The 20703-nt window shown below is 38.2% G+C and overlaps 1 protein-coding gene across 1 annotated transcript in view; it reads right to left on the reverse strand.

Moving 5' to 3' along the window:
• COL6A6 (collagen type VI alpha 6 chain) overlaps window positions 1–20703 on the reverse strand; it is a 57069-nt gene that overhangs the window by 4097 nt on the left and 32269 nt on the right. Inside the window, 11 exon segments of the mRNA XM_087750124.1 lie at window positions 1238–1909; window positions 3720–3813; window positions 8017–8510; window positions 11146–11182; window positions 11283–11318; window positions 12378–12440; window positions 13347–13409; window positions 15803–15838; window positions 17202–17252; window positions 18177–18239; window positions 19821–19883. Coding sequence (XP_087606250.1) covers window positions 1238–1909; window positions 3720–3813; window positions 8017–8510; window positions 11146–11182; window positions 11283–11318; window positions 12378–12440; window positions 13347–13409; window positions 15803–15838; window positions 17202–17252; window positions 18177–18239; window positions 19821–19883 — 1672 coding nt within the window.

The raw sequence follows: 20703 nt of genomic DNA on the forward strand, positions 1-20703 counted from the left end.
TACAGAGACAGATGAATGCTATGGTGGCCTGATTCTGCACCCATCAATAGGAAAAAGTGCAATTAACTTGAATGAAAAAATGAAGGACCTAAATAAACTTTAGATGAACCTGAGGATTACATTTATACTATTTTATTTATTTATTTATTTATTTGGTAAGTTGTTCTGACTTTTTAGCTAAAAGCCACGAACAAAGTCTATGAATAACATAACGTCTGATGTCTTTTTATGTGGTCTATATTCACAATTTAACACACTCTGTAGAGGATACAGGCAATCATTAGTTTGTTCTCATTTTCATTTGACAGACAGATTTTATATTTTTACAGTAGCAGAAAAGTTAGGTCTTGGACTTCCAAAGCTGACTGATGAGGCAGAAGTACCTAGATCACACTGAAGGTCAGCTGGCATTGATCTTTAACGGGAGCAGGACACTTGTCAATATTTTATGCCAATATAGACCATTTAGCCCCACAGTCAATTTTTTCTTCCAACTCCCAGCAGTGTAGCAGGATTTCCATATACACATTATAAAATGAATTCTGAACTCAGTTCCCATTTGCATTCTCCATTGACCTGTATTTAAACAACCCTGATGATGGCCAATTTTCTTCTCTAGCTACACATTTGCCTTGCTGAATATACAATATATGATCAGGACAAAGTCGCTCAAAGAACTGCACTGAGGAGTTTCTATCCTATTAGAAGCCACAGGTCTCAGTGATGTTAGAATCTAAAGGTAATGGAAAACCTTAACTATCTGATGGTGAGGGTGCTCTGCATGAGAAAGTTGGTGGTGTTTGTGCTTTTGAAAGGAACGTTTTTATAACCAAATATTTATTTCTCAAAATCAGTGATATTTCTAGGCAGAGAAAAGGCAGCTGTGCTCCATAGCAATGGCAATCTTAGCAGTGCTTCTTTCAGCATCAAAGCCATATCCATTCCATCAGTTGTTCCTGGCTAAACTCTTTGTGAAACTGTTGGCAAGTAACAGGCCCTATAGATGTCAGTCACCAAAATAAAGACTTCTGGAATGAAGGAGGATGGATATAATCCCTGATTTTACCCAAAGAACGAGGTTGAGGACCTCTGTGAAGGAAGACTGAATATAACCTGCCCAGCAATGCACATCCATGAATACACCCCAATCTTATCCATTCAGTGCTTTCGCAGAACACTGAAAATTCACAGGGAAATAAAAAAAAAAAAAACCACCACCTCTGATGTGATAACTTACTCCTGAGGAAACGTATGAATGGCTTCAGAAACCTCACTACATAGTCAAGTTCAGACTTGTGGATTCTGCCAAGCTGAACCAAATGCTGTTCCAGAGGAGTGCTTGCGAGCTCTTCCAGTTCATTTCTGTCATAGGACTTTCCTAGTGAAATCACAAGCAGTGCATAGCCTTGGCACTTAGCCTGCAGGGAAATTCTTTTTAATATTCCTTTGTCCCATTGACTCGTTTTTCCAGCAGATATAATGATGATAACTTTGAGTGGCCTTGGATTGGGAGCCTCTGAGAAAATGTTAGCAATTGTCCATTGTATGGCATAGCCAACAGCAGCCTCTCCATTCAGCTGTTGAAGAGATTCTTTAATATATATTCTTATTCGGTCTTTAGTGCCGTAGGTAACAAAGTCAAATTCTTTCTTTACTGGCCTCTTCCCTGTGCCAGCTTTGAAATCTGACAGGGCATGGCTCACCACAGCTATTCTATCCCCTACAACAGATGTTTTTGGAGCCGAGGAAATGTTGAATGCAGTGACTGCTTTGCTCATGAAGTCTTTCACTTGCTCAAATTCAGCACCACTCATCTTCTGTGAACTATCCAGAATGAATGCAGCATCCACATATGCCCTCGGTAAACGGGGCCTGGGACGTTCACAAAAAGCATCTGGTTTACATTTGTCTGCAAAAGAATGTAAAATTAATTAGCATTTTTTTAGATAAATCAAAAAGCAAATATGTAACAATGAATGTGATCACAGATCTAAAGTGTCAGAGTGGCCAATTTTAAAAAAAAAAAGGGAAAAAAAAGAACAAAACCACTATAAAGACCTCAATGCATATTAGGAAAATAAAGGCTGACTCAAAACTCATAATTATGCACCAGGTTCTGCAAGACAATTGGTGCTCTATTTCCCATTGAAACACAAAAAGATCATAAGAATAGAGTTAATTATATTATAATTGTTTATTTTTGTATAGGTTTAAAAAAAACCAAACAAGATTTTGAAAATTTAGAAAAATCCCATTAAAATCAAGAAAAACTAAAAACTCTCCTGTTTACTTCAGTATGTATTTCATAAGGTATTTAATTTTTTTGTGATGACAGGGATCACTACACACACCAACTGTCGCAACTTTTTATCATTTGTACAACATGTCAGAATGTATTTATGAGGCTATTTAGATAGAAGTTTTATTCCTAACTAATACAACTGCTGTAAGCTTTTTGAGGAAACCCAAAATATTACAGCATTAAGAGGAGAAATCAATGCTTTTTGAAAAGGAATTTTGGGTCAAGAAAAGAAAATGGCATTTTCAGAACTGCAATTTTTCCCAGTACTGCAGACAAGGGTCAATCTTCACAATGATGTTCTTCACAGAAGAGAGTCTTTGTGATATTGGTGACATTCACCAAATTGTTGAGGACTCTGATCAGGAGTCAAAGTTGATCAATGTTCCAAAAATTGCAAAATGACTACAGTCAAGACTTTTAAAACATTTGCTAATCTTTCAAACTACTTTCTATGAAACATAAATCCAACTCAGACTCAGAACATACAAGTAGATTGTCCAGATTCCAGCAGAATAACAAGTCTTTCTCCCAAGCTGTTAGGTGTGCTAATAGCTGCTGCACTGCACAGAATCATCATAAAGAAGTCAGGGGACCTCACATGCCATTAATGTCAGACCATCAGCTGAGTCACAAAATGAGATATTCCTTGTTAATACTTCATCTGTCTTTCTGACCACTGTGTGTCCCAGTAGGAATACATAGGGGTACTCTCCAGCTTTACATAGTGATGGAAAGACCAGAAACAATCTTCTGAAGAATCAGGAGAAGGAAGGAGAAAAGGATGTAGGCTCTAGCCCTATTACCTGTCTTCACCCATCTGGGAAGATACCGGTTTCACAGAAGGCAGCATTGATTATCACTGCTACAGCTTTTTAAAGGTTAGTAAACTTTGTCATGCAGGGTTTTAAAGCTGAAGGACACTGGTAGCCTTGCTCCGTTACATTTAATTAACACTTGCTTTTAGGATGCAATTCAAGTAAATGCATTCTTTTCAACCAGGCATTCTGGTCAGACAAGGATTCAAATACTCTGAAAGAAAAGCGTGTGCTTATCCTAGGTAGAAGGTCCCAGAAAGACAGGAATAAGGAAAAGGCTCTAGATGTTTAACACCACATTTGATGAAGCTTAAGGGGGACAAACATGTTCTTCCAATTTAAGTATTTTCCTTTGAAATGGATTTAGCAGTCATGACAATGCAGGTGATAGGTTGCCAGTAAATAACGTTCACTGGAAACAGATTCTACTTTAGGAATTCAACACATCAATAAGAAACACAGCCAAATAATTTTGCTAGGATTATGTAAGGCCAGAGGAATGCCTCAGCCCTTTTGCTTATCTCACTGCTTTTCACTAGGCAACTCTACATAATACTGTATTTCTCTTTCAATGACAATTCAAAATACTCTATTGGTCTTACCATAGCACAAAGTGCAGAGCAGAAATCTTTTTAACGTTTCATTATATTGTCCACCACGAACATTTAGCACCTGAAACAATCCAGAATCATCCATCTAGAAACAAAAAATAAAGACAGCACGTAAGTACTGCTGAGTAAGTGCTCTATGATTTCTTGTTGTTGATGAAGTATAAATTTAGTGCACAAACTTGGCCCAGAAGACCCATTGGGGAGTGGAGGGGGGGCGAAGGGGAGGGATGCACTGCAGACAATTAGTGCACATATCCCAGTTGTGGTAATCTCATATAGACTTCTTCCTAATTAAGGCCTAAAATGAGACAAAACCATTTTTCTAGCACTACTGTGAAACAAGCAAAAGACTTCGTATCTATCTGTGTCTATGATAGATCCTCAGTTGACAGATCCCAGTGGAAATTCTGCATTCTCAGAGTGTGATAAAATGCATGACATAAATATTTTACATTTGAAAATCTTTGTAACATGACCAAAATGTCTGGCAAAAGCTTCAGGTAGAAAAATTATCTACAGAAAAAGCAAACTAAGCAATCTGAGTTGATGGCTGTGCCTCAGACATGCACCGATACCTTGAGAAGTTGGGACCTATCTAAAACACCACCCAAGCGTTTCTGATACCAGATTTCCTGTCCTCTTTAAAATATTACTTCAACACTTGGATTTGAATATAGCTGTTTCTTTTTAAAATATTTTTAAAAGCTACAGATGGACACAAAGGGAAATAAAATCATATTATTGACAAAAATCTTACACATATCATAAACATCCATACACCTGTTTAGATACATATATTTATACATATGTATTGTTTCCATACATTATTATATATTACTAAACTGTGAATAAACTGTCATAAAGTCTGCCAGTGAAGTCTGGCATACACATGAAACTGCACAGAGCTTTGACATCCTCCTAAAAAGAAGTTTCTTATCTTACAGACACCCTGGTTCTGCTAGACATCAATATTTATGCACCTTATGGGAAAGAGACCAGAATGTTTTTTATAGCACTATTTGTCTGAATCCACAAAAACTCCACGCTTTCTTGTGTCCTTGTGCCAAGGCACAAACCCCTCAATGGGTATGTCTGCCTGGGTTCTCTCACAGCTTAAAGGGAAGGACAGTGATAACGAACAGTTAGCTTTATCCACACCAATAAGACTTTCAAGAGCTGTGGTTACTTTGGGGAAGCAACTAATCTCCTTCCTTCCTTCCCCAGTATCCGCCATTACAGTTCACCTTCCAGGAGTTTCTCCAACAAGTCCTCTCTTCAGACTAAACAAAGGGAGGATTTTTGAGTTCATTATCATAAATATAGGGAATGTAAGGACACAATTCCATCTATCTGGGCCAAAACTCCTGGGAGACTTCCAGGTCATTGGGTACCAGCTTTTAGGATCACTTCCATCCTCACGTGTCAACTTTGTCTCTGGACAACTGTTGTTTTTCCTTACAGAAAGATCTGAAACAGCAAAACTAATTCTTTGTTTTTGCCTGTGCCCTACCTGTGTCTGCCCTCTCACACCACTCACTCTACTCTAAAAAATGCAACTTGATATGAACTTCCTCACATTTACAGCAGGAAGAAAGACAGTAAACTTCTTATCTGCCTAGGATGTGACTCTTCTCACACAGAGGAAGCTGCAGCAGTGATCACCGGCACCTTGCGGTGATTTTGCAAGGTGAATAAAGTTTAAATCTGTGCTGAATCCCGGAGTACATATACTTAACCACACTACATAATCTTTTATAGTGGCATTTTAAAGTTAATTTTTTAATTTGTTGGTTTTAGAAAGAAGTGACACCTTTCTGGATGAAAACAATTAATGCTTTAGGAAATAAGTAAAATCTAGTGAATCTGAAATAAGTGGCAGGTCAGATTCTGCTGGGCTTACTCTCATGACGAGGCCTGAGGCATATGCACAAGAACAGAGATATTCAATAAGCTTCAGTTTCTCATCTAGACTTTCATTCAGACTAGATATAAGAAAGAAATTTTTTACAGTGAGGGTGGTGAAACACTGGGACAGGTTGCCCAGAGAGGTAGTAGATGCCCCATCCCCAGAAACATTCAAGGTCAGGTTGGATGGGGCTCTGAGCAACCTGACCTAGTTGAAGATGTCCCTGCCAATTGCAGGGGGGATGGACTAGATGACCTCTAAAGGTCCCTTCCAACCCAAACCATTCTATGATTCTATGAGCTGTAAACCTCTAAGGTGAGCATGACACTTGAGGAAAAGAAAGGGGTTTCCATTTCAAATAACTCATCTGCAATAGAAACCACAGGAATGGGACTAAATAATTCAGTCTTAATGAGAAACACAGTCCGCCTTCGTCGTTTTCCACACAAGTCCCACTGTACCTAATACAGTCTCTTAATAGACTATGCATGATGTGGAAGTCCTTTCCCCAGATAACATTATTAATTATGCAAGTCAGAATAAAAAGCCAATAGGCTAAAATATTCTTGGACATTGCTCCATGAGTTTCAACTGCATGTTAGAGAAACATGACCTAATCAATTTTAGAACAACAGTTTTACTTTATAAAATAGAGAAGAAAGGAAGAAATGCATCCTTTAAATTCATAAAATCCTTCCTATATAGCAGTATTATAATGTCTGCAAGGTCATGCATTACTTTTGGTGAACATTAACACAGTCTAAATCAATAGCTCCATTTTCTTAATGTAAAAATCTTCCATGTCTTGTTCACAATTCTTTCGTCATATATCCTTTCTCTCATTCCTCATCAGACAGAAAAATAATCTCTCAACACAAAATTTATAGTTATTGCACAATTTTTTTACATTATTCCATAGAAATACACCCTCACTCCACAACATAGACTTTAATGCTAAGTTTATGTTATTGAATTTGGACCTTTCTGTCTAAAATGAAATTACGTGCTTTCCTAGGACATTTATAATACAGAAATCACATTTCCCTGTAGGACGACTTGGCAGTATTAAATGAAGTGCTACAGTTATGAAATTGTTTCTAACATTTTTTTCTTTACAGCAAGTGACCAGAGTGTAACATCCTTTCAGAAACTAAAGAGCAGAATAATACAAATTAATCCATACTTTAGTGAACTTGCAGTATATAGCAATTTATTTTAGAGGATAAAGTCTACCTGCAGTACTTGTACAAAATGCCCTATTAAGAGCAACGTGACTACTAATAATTTTGAGCTTTATTACTTAAAATATAAGAAAAAGGCAGAAACTACCTTAGAATAGGTTTTGAATTTTCATTAGCTGCCCTATGGGCACCATTGATTCACCTCATACTTTGCAAGAGAAACAATTTGTTGGATTGAGGATTTTGAAGTCATCAGTGATAAGGGCATTCTACCTTAATAACATAACTCTAATAATTGATTTTGCAACAATGGATGGGAGAGGTTCACAATGTGGGCCACAACATCCAATTAAACAGCCAGGCTGCTCAGCTGAACTATGTCTTCCAGCTCCAAAGACTTCCCGCGCTTAATCTGTTTCACAATTTCTCCTTTGTGAAAATGGTGCACGAATTGTGTCAGATGCACTGCCTCACAATATGCCTTTTCCCAGTGTCCCTTCCCTGCACTGTGTTCCTAAGGCCAGGTGGCAGAAGCCTAGTTATCGGCCTTTCATCCGTTTTCTTTAGAAAAGTGTCAGAGAAAGGGCAGTAAGATCACAAGAGGAAAGCACATCAGGTGGCAAAGTGCTACTCACATTCCTGAGAACTTATCTGGTAAAGTGAACGTGCATTCACATATAGGTAAAAGTAGGACAGACACATCTACTTATGAGAAGATTGCTCTGCATCAGAACAGGCCATCAGAGGCATTTTACAGTTTTTCCCTTCACTATTTTACAGTGAACCATCTAGGGAGCTGAGAACCTGCTGTTCCATGATCTGCTTCATAGGATTATAAGCAGATGGGAATAGTTCCAAAGTGTGAGAGTTGTAAGAGATGCTTTAATCAGGAAGTTATTGACCACAAAATCTCTCCTCTATAAAGTTACCCATGTATTTTATGGTCTGCACACATTATCTTTGTTGTGGTCTGCTAAGGTATTTTTATAAAATCTCCAGGATTCCCACACCTTTCATTAGCATCACTAAAGATTAACTGCCAGCTACTGGTGTGCAGAATTTGGATCAAAGTTTGACACAGGTGAGTCGCTATGCTCAAGAGCATTACATGTGGGATAAGCATGACCTAATACATTTAAAGTTTCTTGTTTTAAGCTAACATTATTGAGCATAAAGAAGAAAAGTTTAGTAAATTTCTTACCAGGAAAGCTTGGGAGATATGGGGTGTGTTTTCAAAAGCAATAACTACTGGAATGACTTCTACTGCACTCATCTCCAGGACGGCTTGTTTAACAGAAGATGCATTTGTGGCTGGTCCATGGCTGAAAACCACAGCTATTTTTCTCACGTTAGGACCTTGTAGAGTTCTCTTGAAAACGTTCCTGGCAATGAATCTCATCGCACTTCCAGTGTCCCGTTCACTGGAGGATCTCTGATAAGAAATATTTCTTAGTGCGTTAAGTAGCTTGTTCTTGTTGTGAAACTCTGAGAAGTGGATCAGGTAGTGGGTAACTGAGTTGTAGGAAACAACAGCAACTCTGGTTCCCACTGGGCAGTTGCTGTCTCTGATTATGGCATCATTCACTATCGCTATCATAATCTCTCTCATTAGTTCAAAAGTCTCAGGAGTGAGTGTCCTAGAGATGTCCAAGGCAAACACCAGTTCTGTTGGATATACTGGGCATTTCAGTTTTCCTAGGGAAAAAAAAAAAACAAAAACACCCCAAATTATTTTGTTCCCTTGCATCTTGGACATGAAGAGTAATGCACTTAAAAGTCATACATAAAATGATATAATGCTAAACTACATCCTGCATGTGATACATGCACAAAGAAAAAGAGGGAGCCAGACAAAGATCTGCCCAACTTACACTGAAGTGAGGCATAGAAGAGTGCAAATTGCTCATTCTTATGAAGAGGTTTTACAAAGATATTTGACAAATAGTGCTAAATTGTATTAGCACTGTCTTACAGATGGAGAAGCTGCAGCACAGAGAGTAGAAGTGGCTTCTCCAGCATCACCAAGCAGGACAACAACAGGGCCCGGAGTAGAAATGATCTTGGGTTTTGTCCAAATTCTGACAGGCTCCACATTCCCCTGCACTCTGCACCAGTGGGATGCAACTCTGCTGCAGTCTGTGCCCCCCTTGCTGGGTGTGCCTGCAGAGGCAGAACCGACGCTACCGACCTCCGAGCCAGCTTGCACCAGTCTGCATTGGGTTGCATAGAAGTATCCTGTATTTCCAGCACACAGTGTTCCCTTTTAAAGCTCCTCTTGGGCACAGTGTGGGCCTACACTAGCTCAGGTACTGCCGTGCGGCTCAGATACTGATTTGATGCTATTATTACTACGTCATTCTCAGGAGGACTGTTAAGATGGGATAATGCACGGTGAGACTTCTGGAGGAAGACAGCATTTCATCTTGTAATTACTCCAGCCACGATATTACATCTAAAAGCAGAAATTGTGTTGAAGAAAATAATCTGCTGCAGCAAGAAGAAAAATGTAATTTAAAAACCACAGGCTATAGCAGGTAGCATAACTACAGAAATAAGAAGATCGTTTACCTAGCACTCATGAAGGGAGAAGATTACCGACTCTCTATTCCAGCCAAATTCAGCATAGGACAAAAATTCCATTATCAGTTCCTATACAGAACTGGTATCAGAAACATTTGGGCATGGAACACACCAAGTACTGAGGGACGTTGAGCCGTAGTGGGAAGAGGATAGAGAGGAAGAATAAAACCAAAGCAAAACAAAGGAGAGCGGTATTGAAATCAGAATAAAGAAAGAGGAGAAAGTTTTAAATTAGTAGGTGTGATGAAATTATTTGGCAGCTCAGTGCAAAGCAGTGGAGGAACTGGTGGGAGTGAAGTTAGGAAGAGAAAAGAAGGTCAGAGAAGGGACAAGGAAGAAAATTAATCTGCAGTGCTGAAGCTGCAAGATAATTAGAATTATGAAGGGTGAGAGAAGGATAACACTAGCGCTCGCTCTCTCAGATCGGTTCTAGGACTTCAGAGACTTTAACTCTCTGCTCTCCACAGGCTTCCTAGGCTTAGCATTTCTATGCCATGCTGCTCCACCTGCAGAACGGGAGGAGAACTTAGGTAGGTGGCAAGAACACGTATGCATCGTAGGAGAAATGTCTGTGTTACAGGGTGCATACCTTGGAGCGTACAGAAACTAGGGAGCCCTAGTTTGCTTAGGCTCAGTATGGCCGATCACAGAGATGTGATAGTTGAAACTGAGCTCGTGATGGCCAAAAAATATCTGATGGTTTTAATTAAGAACATCTGCCACAGCTATGAATGGCGACATGTTTAGTCGCAGAGTCATTAGTGGAGAGAAACAAACTGCAGAAGCAGCATCTGGTCAGTAATCAGTTGCACTTTAGATAGCTAAATTAAAAAGGGGACCTAGCCCATCCCGCCCATGCAATAACAAACTAAAGCTCCAGTTCAGTAAACATCTGACTCTCGAGGTAGGATTTAACCCCTGTGAAGGGAACACGCAGCTCGGAATGGTTGGTTGAGTGGAGCCTAACAGTACAAAGGCAAAGTAGTTCACAGGTTATGAGATCTCTGCTAGGTCAGTTGGACAAATGACCACCGCCATTCTGCCTGTCTAGTAACAGTAGCATAGGAGTAGGCAGTACTCACCATCCCAGCAAGCTAAAGAAAGAGAAAAAGAAAGTTCAATTGAAAAATTTTGCATCAGAAGAGTTTTAAAAATAAAAGCTGAAATCACTGGTGGAACATACGCTGAATTTAGTTTCCATAGTTCTACAGGTTTTAAGACTTTCAGTGACTTATGATGCATGCATTATTGTCTTCCACTGCTCTGTCTGGTTGCAAAACTCTCCTTGGTTTTACTGGAGAATGGAGTAAAAGGACAAGCAGGACGTGGCCCTGCTCTAGGCCAAATATTTTCCTCAAGGGGTTTCCACCAGAGTTTAGAGACAGAAATATACCATTAGTTGTAGAAACTCCCACTCTTTGGCAGGGTCACTTTCTCAGGAATTAGGATAGATAGCAGAGGAAAAAAATAATGCAAACTTACTGCATGGTAACTGGAACCACTGGATACCAAGACGTGTAACATTTCTAAGAAATTACATTACAGTAACTTTGGCAATAGAAATTATTCTAAGCAACCAAAAAAAAGTTTTGCATTCTGAGCCCTAACTTCGTTTTTCAAGCACCTGCCTGCTAAGTCCATAAATTCACAGGCACGCTGAACACCGAACTGATGTGGTATTAACAAGACAGGGAAGAAAGCAAGTGGCGATACTCGGGCTTACAATATCAAAACAAGCTTGAATGCTTACGGCTGTGTTTGCGGACGTAGTCAATGAGTTCACATGGCTGCGGACAAGAACAAAAAAGACATGCATGAGCACATGACTACCCAATGAGATGGTGCACTGTGTGTGTTTGTAACATGGAGTGTGCTAGAGCTACGTACAGAAAATAAGGCTTGTCCGTTCAGTCCTTTACGCCCCTAAAAAAAAAAAGAGAGAGAAGAAAAAAGATTACAGTAATGATATCTTCATCTCATGTAATTGCTCAGATATTTCACTAATCAGCCAAGGGTTGATTGCATTACACATTTTTTTATATTTTATTTAATGTCTACCAGGATTTGGGGATATTGAAAGTCTACAGTAGAACTGAAAGTTTCTACTACCTGTTCCCTGCGTACATTTTTATTGCAGTAAGGGTGAGGAAAGATCAGTATTTTTGTTTGCAAGGACAGACCTTTAGTACTTTGAGGAATTTTTGTACATGGCTGTTGCAACTAATTTCAGCTATGGTCCTCTTTTGAAGCTTGAAGAAATTCACAGTATATCATTTCATATCTGACAAAGATGTGCAGAGAAACTATCCGCTTAACATGAGCTGCAGACTTCTCCGCAGCAGTAACAATTAATGAGAGAAAAATGAAGCCAATCTCTCTTTTTTACCGTATTGAATTTGCAAAGCCTAAAGGCGAAGAGGAAATAAATATTTCTAAAGTGAGCCTCTTTCCTTTGAGACTTAAGATACACACCACTGAACTCCCACAATGGTACTTCTAATGGGTCTGTTAGAAATACATCATTGCAAAATTTACTGTGCTAGTGACAACCCAAAAAATACAGCAAGCATTGTCCTTTGCATTAGTTAAAAGGAGAGGCTCAAAGTACAAGTCAGGTACACTTTTCAAACATGCACAAGTTAGGCCTTTAGATTGTGACTTATGAAAATTTCATTTATAGGTATACAATTAGCCATTTGCATTCAGAAGTACCTGATGCGTGCTTACATACAGATGAAATCACAATCTTTTTTATTTAATAAAATATTGAATTTCACAGTGTAATACAATCATGCAATTTACAATATATGCACAACACATCAATGGCAGTCATCAGAACCATCAGAACATTGCACATATTAGCACTCCAGACCACCATAAGAGGAAGAAAATGTTTTGTTTCATTCCTTAGTTTCCCTTCAAAATTAAAAAGAACAAATGCATTTTCCAGTACCAGCAAAATATATGGAGTCTAAGTCTTACCCTGCGTCCTGGAGATCCCCGGTCTCCTGGACTGCCTTTCAGACCAGCAGGTCCTTGAATACCCTATGAACAGAAGCATGTACATATGTGGTATTTGAAGAACATACACAGGTGACAAAAAACTTACATTTTCTATTGAAAATCAACAGGTTTCCTTCCTTCTTCCTTTGTTTGCTACATGCTTAAGTTCCACTGACTTAAGCGTAAACAAGGAGTAAGAAAGAAGAGCATCAGGTCTGACATAATTTTCACTTTTACGAGATAAACAACCTGGATAGCATCAAAGCACCAATTTTCTTCTAGTGGTTGAGCTCATTTTTGTTAAGTGTATTATTCATCCAATATGTTCAAAGCCCATTTAGAAATAAAATCTTCAAAATAAAATTAGCACATGCACATCTTTGCTTTTGGTGGCAAGAGCCTTGTTTAATTCCTAGCCTTTTTTGGAAAAGCAGTGCTGAGTAAAAAACAGTTCAGCGGGACTGAACTCCTCCTTGTTTGTTACCACCTGCAGCTCCCAGCTCTCCTTTCTCTTGGGAGCAGCCAGCCCTCCTCACCCTCTGTCACAGCAGAGGAGATCTGAAGTTAATATTCATCCGTGGAAAAGCTTGGGGGAAAAAGGGAGAAAGAAACACACAAGAATCCAGAAAAATCAGGACAAAGAAGTTAATGGGGAATAAATGGGATCATCACACTGCTCTTAAACCAGCAAATTTCTTCTACAGCATTATTTTATCTAAAAGGCATAAAAGGAAAGTGAACTGGAACAGCAGGTAGGACATTCAGAAATGCTCATTGCTTCTGTTTAGTGTAACGCACACAGGAACAGAGCATGGCCAGCATTAGCAGCCTTTGAAAATTACAGACATAACATCTAAAAATTAATACAAGTGTGCTATCAGCACATCAAGGAGAAGCCTATTTAAAAAAAAAAAAAACATTAAAGAACAACAAGGATAAGGTACTTGCCATTCTGCCTCTATATCCTTTTAGTCCAGGTTCCCCTGCAATTCCCTTGTCCCCGGCTTCACCCTAGTTAATTGGAAAAAAATGTAAGTAGAATGTGGAAACAGGCTCTCCTGATAAAAATGCAAACTTCTCAAGAAATTATGACATCATTTTCCCACTGAAAAACAGGGATATGAAAGATTGCACACAAAAAATCAGTCATGGATTCATGTAAAAAAACCAAACCAAACCTACACAATGACCAGCCAATGACTTTTTACCAGGGAAAAAGAAAATGAGATGCAGCTGTTACTTTAATGAAGTATCCTATGATAACAAAAGATATGCAACATCTTATTTCACACAACTGAAAGCACTTCTCCCTCTAATCTGTCAAAACCATACTGTTGACTGCAGTGTATTCTCTCCAAATAATACCTTCTATGGCAGAAGTGTGCTGCTTCCAAAATGTGATTTATCTACTTGTTTATTAAAGCACACACAGATTTCCCATGAGAACAGTGAAGAGCTGGCAGTTCAATTTATTTAACAAGAGGCCTAATCGCTCCCTAATTACTATGCAAGTAAAAATATTGGAGAAAATATTAGCGAGCAATTTCTGTGCACAGAACATTGAAAATGTCCAGTGATATCAACAAGAACAAGCCGCTGTCAGATTTTCTACATCTATGGGGGAATGTAAATCAGTCACCAAACTGTCAGAACATGATGCAGTCCTTACTCTTCTTTACTCCATACACAAATGGCCATTTACCAGGAAGGTTTGGGTCAGAGATCTGGCACACAACTTGCCCACATTGTCCCCAGGCCATGATGTTCAGCAGAATGACTGCTTTTGCTGTGGCCATAGCTCTGCATCCACAGAGAGTACAGATGTTAAACAGCCTTATTAGCTGAACTGTGTAATACCAGCTTCACAGCTCAGTCTTGTTTATGCAATCTGATCAGCCAGTGTTTTCATTGTTTTTAGAACTGGTTGAGGCTCTAGACTTCACATTCAGCTTGAAAAAAAGGTTTCAATCTTTCTGGAAAGTCTGATTTTTAAATTTGTGATCCTAAGTTGGGAAAAAAAAAAAAAGGAAAAAAGAAGCATTGCGTTTGTTTACTCAGTTGTCATTATTGTATTACTTAATAAATTAACTGAAGGAAATCCTCCACTTGTAATTTTTTGAGCAATCATGGATTTTCTATTAGGAAAAGAGGTCCTATCAAAAACTTCTATAAACACCACTTTTGCTTTGCAAAACAGTGGAGGGACAAAAGATTTTTTTTCCCCAGCTAAATGTATTTTGGCATTTCAATACAAGAAACCTAAAATTCATAACAAGCCCATAGGGATATTAATGGTTGGCATATATCAAACACAAGCTTATTAAATAAAGACTGCCAGAGTGAATTAGAAATGCACAACAAGCTAGCTTGTTATCTTACTTCATAAATTACCAACTATTTTTTTATGTTCAGAAAGTTATTGTTTCTGTAGTTTAGATCTCTTTTTTAAACTCTTGCCATATAAACCATGATGTCAACAGACTGTTGGACTTGCAAAATTAGGCACTTGAAAGTAAAGGAAGGTCAGGACTTCTGCTGATAAATTTCCAATTTATTTCTCTCCAAAATTCCTTTTCTCCTTTGTCCATATATTAGTACAACAGAGCTAGCCTGAATAAATTCACTCTGACATGGTTAAACAATGCAGCAGAGCAAGACCTCCTATGTCCATCTACTTTTACTGTCTATAAGTAAGTTGGTCTGAAGCTTCAGGAGTAGGAAAAACCACCACTAGTCCCACTTGTGTGGATCCTTGGAGGTCAGAAGAAACCTCTGCCTACAAACACTATCTTTGCTTAAACAATTAAAGTGATGCAATAAAATCAAACCTTGCTGAAAAGACTGCACACGGAGCAACTTTACTGAGTAAACTATAAGAGGGACAAAGGCAACACAATAGGTGGGCTTTCCAAAAACAATTTCAATATAGGCTGTTTCCCTCAAAGCTAGGGCTCATTCAGGACACTTGGGCCTTCCCTTTCCATGTCTTCATGAAAGTTACTTCATTTTACAGCAGCCAGCATCAGTTTGTTCTTCCTAGCAAAACACCTGCTCCATTTTTATTTAGTGCTCACTGGCTGGAGGGGGGAGAATGGTAGATGAAAGCTTTTGGTCTTTTTCCACTTATACAGGTTACCCCTCCTGCTCCTTTAACAAAACCGAATCCTACTTCTTTTCACAAAATGCCAGGAAAATTCACTCAGTGTACAGAAAGTTATCTACAAAAACTATTCTCATTTTTAAAAAGAAATATTGGCAATAGTATCTGCCATTTTTAGAACAACGTAATTCTATGAGCTACATCTGAATTACACACATATAACCACAATGAAGTAAAGAACAGATAATTTAAGCTAACACACATGAAAGCCAGAGAACTGTTGAGGTAAAAAACAAACATGTACCTTTGGTCCAAAATCTCCAGGAATTCCTCTATTTCCCTATAACATAGAGTAGAGATAATGAAATTCACAGTGTCATCCCAGTTTTGTTTTTTAACTGGTGTTTGAAAGTAATATGCTGTTTTTTATGTATATGTATGAATACTTACATTATATGTATAATATATACACTGCATATGTAAAATACATGGAAAGATACACACACACATATATATATATAAAAAATACTGCCAATGTGGATATACTTATAGCTTTAACTTGTCCCAGTCGTGAATAAAGACTGAAATTGTCATTACACTAGCAGCTGAAGCGGACCAATCTTAGTACACAAAAATTCTTGAGGTATGTTTCTAGTAAATCAGATGTAGGGCAGAGGTTGGTATTTGTTGGTGGTGATATGCCAAGCTGTATTTTTCATTTCCAAAAAACATACTAGCAATAGCTTGGGGTTGGCCAGGAGACATTGTCTTGTAGGGACACAACGTGCCATACAAGCAATATTTAAGGATGATAAAAACCTCTTTTTTGAATTCAAGGGACAGGCTCATGGCTCAGTTAGCCATTGCTGGATGCAAAATCTCTCTCTAGTATTTCAGGACCAAGCCAATAATACTTCTGTCAGTGTGTGGGATGAGCATCTCCAGCTTGTCTTCTCCATCCTGCACATTCCTTGCTCACAACTTCACTAACAATTGCCACAGTCTCTGGCTCTTTCCAAGGAAACCGCCAAGGCCACATTGCTCACTTCTCACCAGGACCTTGCTAATGACTTTCTGAATAGCATTACTTGCGTTTCAGTTGTTTGCATAAAGGAGCTTAATGGCTCCTTTAGACATATTCTGGATAAAAGACATTTTTGCAGCCACCAGCTCTTATACATTGTAGGCATGTAAAACTATAAGGAAACTTGCTATGTGATTTGCATGGTGTTTCTGCCAAAACATCATATAATCCTGCTTCTGATAGCATCAAGATTTATCTAAAAATCTACTGAAGCCTCCTGCATCCTACAACCACTACCAGAAATACATTCCAGAATCACAATATGAACTAGCTTCATCGACATGACAGATGATGGCACTTGGCCACAGGGACCTTACAGTCCAAGGTTAAGGGTGCAGAACCCACTGTCAACCACACTGATTTTAGCAACTGATTGTTTAGTCTTAGGTATGTGCTCACATGGAACAGCTAGTGAATTAATCATAGTGAGTGATAATTAGAAATAAAATCAGTAGTTGTGTAGGTTAGAGTTCTATCCCATATGCCTTGGGATGAAATTCAAATAGCTATAAATGGTGCCTGTTGTTTGCATTTCCCCTAGCTTTCCCTCTAACTGTAAATTACTTCTAAAATAATGGAGAAAATAATAATGTCCTTATGATTCCTTGTTCAGTTTTACCTTTACTCCTTTTTCTCCAAGTAGGCCATATCCAAAAGCACCATCTTCCCCCTATAAACAGACCATTTTTATTTATACTAGCAATAGTATAAATAAATAAATAAATAAATAAATAAACAAACCACTCCATTTCACCTCATACATATGCACACTGTGCCCCTGAACCAGTTCAAAGAGAAGCAAAATCTCTGCAGTCCATGGGAAGTAAAATCTTAAAAGCGAACACAAAGGTGGAAGTTGGTCCTGGCTTGACCCGCAAAGACAGGAGGGATGGCGGGAATACGTACAACATTGTCTCCAAAGCTGACCCAGTCTAACAGAAGGGAAGGTATTCCATATAGAGGAGAAAGCCAAGTGCACACACAAAAAAAAAAATCCTCCTGCAGTCATCGATTACTCTGAAAATACTACTGCATTGTCTCTAACTGCACCTCAAAGCAAATCTTTAGAAAATCTAGCCCCAAAAGAAACTGCATTTTTATACTACTACTAGAAACCGATCACTCTTGTTTATGCTCTCTTCACAACCTGCACAATTAGAACCATATTCCAAAATATCAGGGACAGAAAGTTTCAAACTAAAAACCTAAAGCACCTGGTCATTCTCTATTTACTAACTCAAATGATATTTCTTCCCAATACTATTAATAGAAATATTGTAATATTACAGTAGAATGTACCAAAGGTTTGGGGTCACGTCTGCTCTTGCAATTCACACCTGTATTCATTCAGAATAATATAACTGTTAGGAGACTCAGAGCAAAAAGTAGTTTAAAATTTATATTCTCTCAGTTAGTCTGAAATAAAAAAAAAAAAATCTATATTCTCTCTGTTATTACACTTAACATCAGGTCTTAACTGACCAAACTGAAATTCTTCTTGAGTTATATGTCTTTTAGGACAGCACAGGCCTCCTGCTTTAGGTCTGGTGTAGACAAAAAAAAGCAGCATAGGGATAAAAATAAAAGTACAAACCTGCCTTCCACGCATACCATATGGACCTCTTTTTCCTTTCGGTCCTAGATCACCAGGTTGTCCCTATTAAAAAAAACAATTAAGTAAACCATTCCCATATTCATTTGAGTCATGCTTGGTTAAAGGGATACTGTGAATTTCAAAATGAGGTTCTGCAAAGGAAATCCGAAATATTGTATTGAAGGTCCTTCTTCAGCTCTCTCAATACAGACTGAAAGGAAGATTTTCATAATATGAGCAGACTAGCTTTTTCAAAGAATATATGATTTCCAAATCAAAGAAGAAAACATTTCTAGTGTCAGGTCAAATAGCCTCTATTAAAGGATGAGAAATTATGAGTATTAAAGGGCTAAAACCACTGGTTCCAGAAAGTCATCTTAGTCTCCCAGTCCAGTTTCAAAAGGCATGGGAGAATTTCCTTCATCCTGTGGAATAACTATCTGACTATACCAGCTGACAAACCTCACACACTCATCCACAAATGCAAAGGAATTCGACTAATCTGAAAGAAGATACAAAAACACTATTACCTTCAAGCTACTTTCTTACAATTTATAAAATCAGATAAGCAGCCTCAGGATTTCAGGCAAAAAAGTACCTTAAACCCAACTTTTATGTTAAAAGCCACTTTGCATTTCTCCTTTATTTAGATGTGCAAATGCTAGACTGAGTGATCTTACCCAAAAGAAGTTATGTATATCCTGAGACACCTGAATTTATGCCTATGAAAATTATGATTAATTACTTTTGAGATATCCTACACATCCTAAAATGCGTAAATAAAGCATTTCAAATATCTTACACGTTCACCATTAAGATTGTTACTCTTCATTTTGTCAGGCATTTCTCTTCTGGATTCTCAGCTTGTCATGATTCTGAAAGTTTGAGTTAAAAGGGAACACTGAAACTCTATTATAATACTTTTACTGGAATCACTTCTTCTGACCTCTGATTATGTGAATCTTTCCCCCATCCCCTTTAATAGCTATTTTAGACTAGCACAGAGCTTACAATTTCTTCTGGGAAGAGTAAATCAAATAAACATGAACTGTTAGGTCTTAATGGAAGAACTGCAAAACACAACATGGTTTATCATGCAAATGATACCAGTCTTATAAAGTGCTTACGAACAGGTTATCAATTTACAGAATTAACAAATTATCCAGAGGGTAAAATTTATATCTAAAGGTTTAATAGATGAAACAGAATTAATTTAAAACTCTGCTTCCCTGAACTTTCTGGTCCACACTTTGGCAGAAAGAGGTTTTTCAAATAAGAGAAAGTCCAGATCTAAAAAGCTTATACTCTTGAAAAGCTCTGTGCAGCTGTGGCCAGAGCCGTTACTAACATGCATACTGTGCTGGCTGTGCTTGCTTGGTTTTTTTCCAAAAGATTTTAAGTACCATACAAACTGCAACCTAAAAAGAAACATGATAAACCTTATTTAAACTTCAACACACAATTGCTACTCAGATCAAGAGACTGATCCTGCAAACATCCCCTGGACCTTTGCCTGGGAAATAGTTCCAGATGTGGATTCCAAGAACAGAATAGGCAAGCCATTTTTAAACATTGTTAAACAACATTAAGGAAGGGAATTAAACAAACAAAATTAATACAGCAATTTAACTAAGGGAACCTTACTTTAATTCCTGTTTTCCCAGGAGCTCCGGGAGACCCTGCCAGACCTACAGGTCCTGGTTCATTCTGAAATAAGCAAAAAGAGACAAATACTATGATGTAAAATAAGAAAACAGAGAAAACAAACAGACTCTTTCTCAGGTCGGACTTACATTTTATAAAAATTGACTAATGCCATAACATTTGTAGGCTACGTAACCACTATCTACGCCTCCTTAAAGCCCTGCCCTAGAAAGGAGCCCTCAAGGATCCAGGAAAAGGGTTGATCTTCCAGACAACACACAAGACGACGTATCAATAAGATCAGCTTCTAGCTCCACTTCAAGCTTCCTGTTTGATTCTGGGACTCATCTGCAATCCACAGTTGGACAGAACAACTAAGAAGGAGGAAACTAAATGGAAGAAAACTGTAGGTGCTGTTCTGTTACTTGTAAGTTAAAATTAAGGATATTGATAGAATTTGTCTTGAAAGTGGGTCAGAGAACATGATCCTATTTTCTCCAGGACTTTAATCCAATGTACGTATTTTTGATATAAGAAGAGTTTGGCTTAACCAAACTTTGCCACATCTTTTAGTATCCTCTCTCTGAAATATCTGGCTGCAGAATGACAATAACCAACTCATATAGTACCAACTAAATGCTCTCCTCCAGGCATTTGGCAGGGATTAGTCAGCCAATGTAAATAAAAGTTAGCTTGAGCAAGCCAGGTTAGCGTATTGGCCTCAAATTTGTAGCCAAAGAGCAGCTGCAACACTATCCTTAAGAAAGCCACACTATTCCAAATATTTTTCTGAAGAAGATCAACAGATGCAGGGATTTGGATGATACATCAAAGCAAAGGCAGATCTACCCTCCCAGCCCTTCACAGCTGGCTTCCAGAAGCT

The sequence above is a fragment of the Nipponia nippon genome, unplaced genomic scaffold, assembly GCF_047370975.1.
Source record: "Nipponia nippon isolate SJK-2023a ecotype South Korea unplaced genomic scaffold, ASM4737097v1 scaffold_1, whole genome shotgun sequence".
Classification (NCBI taxonomy): domain Eukaryota; kingdom Metazoa; phylum Chordata; class Aves; order Pelecaniformes; family Threskiornithidae; genus Nipponia; species Nipponia nippon.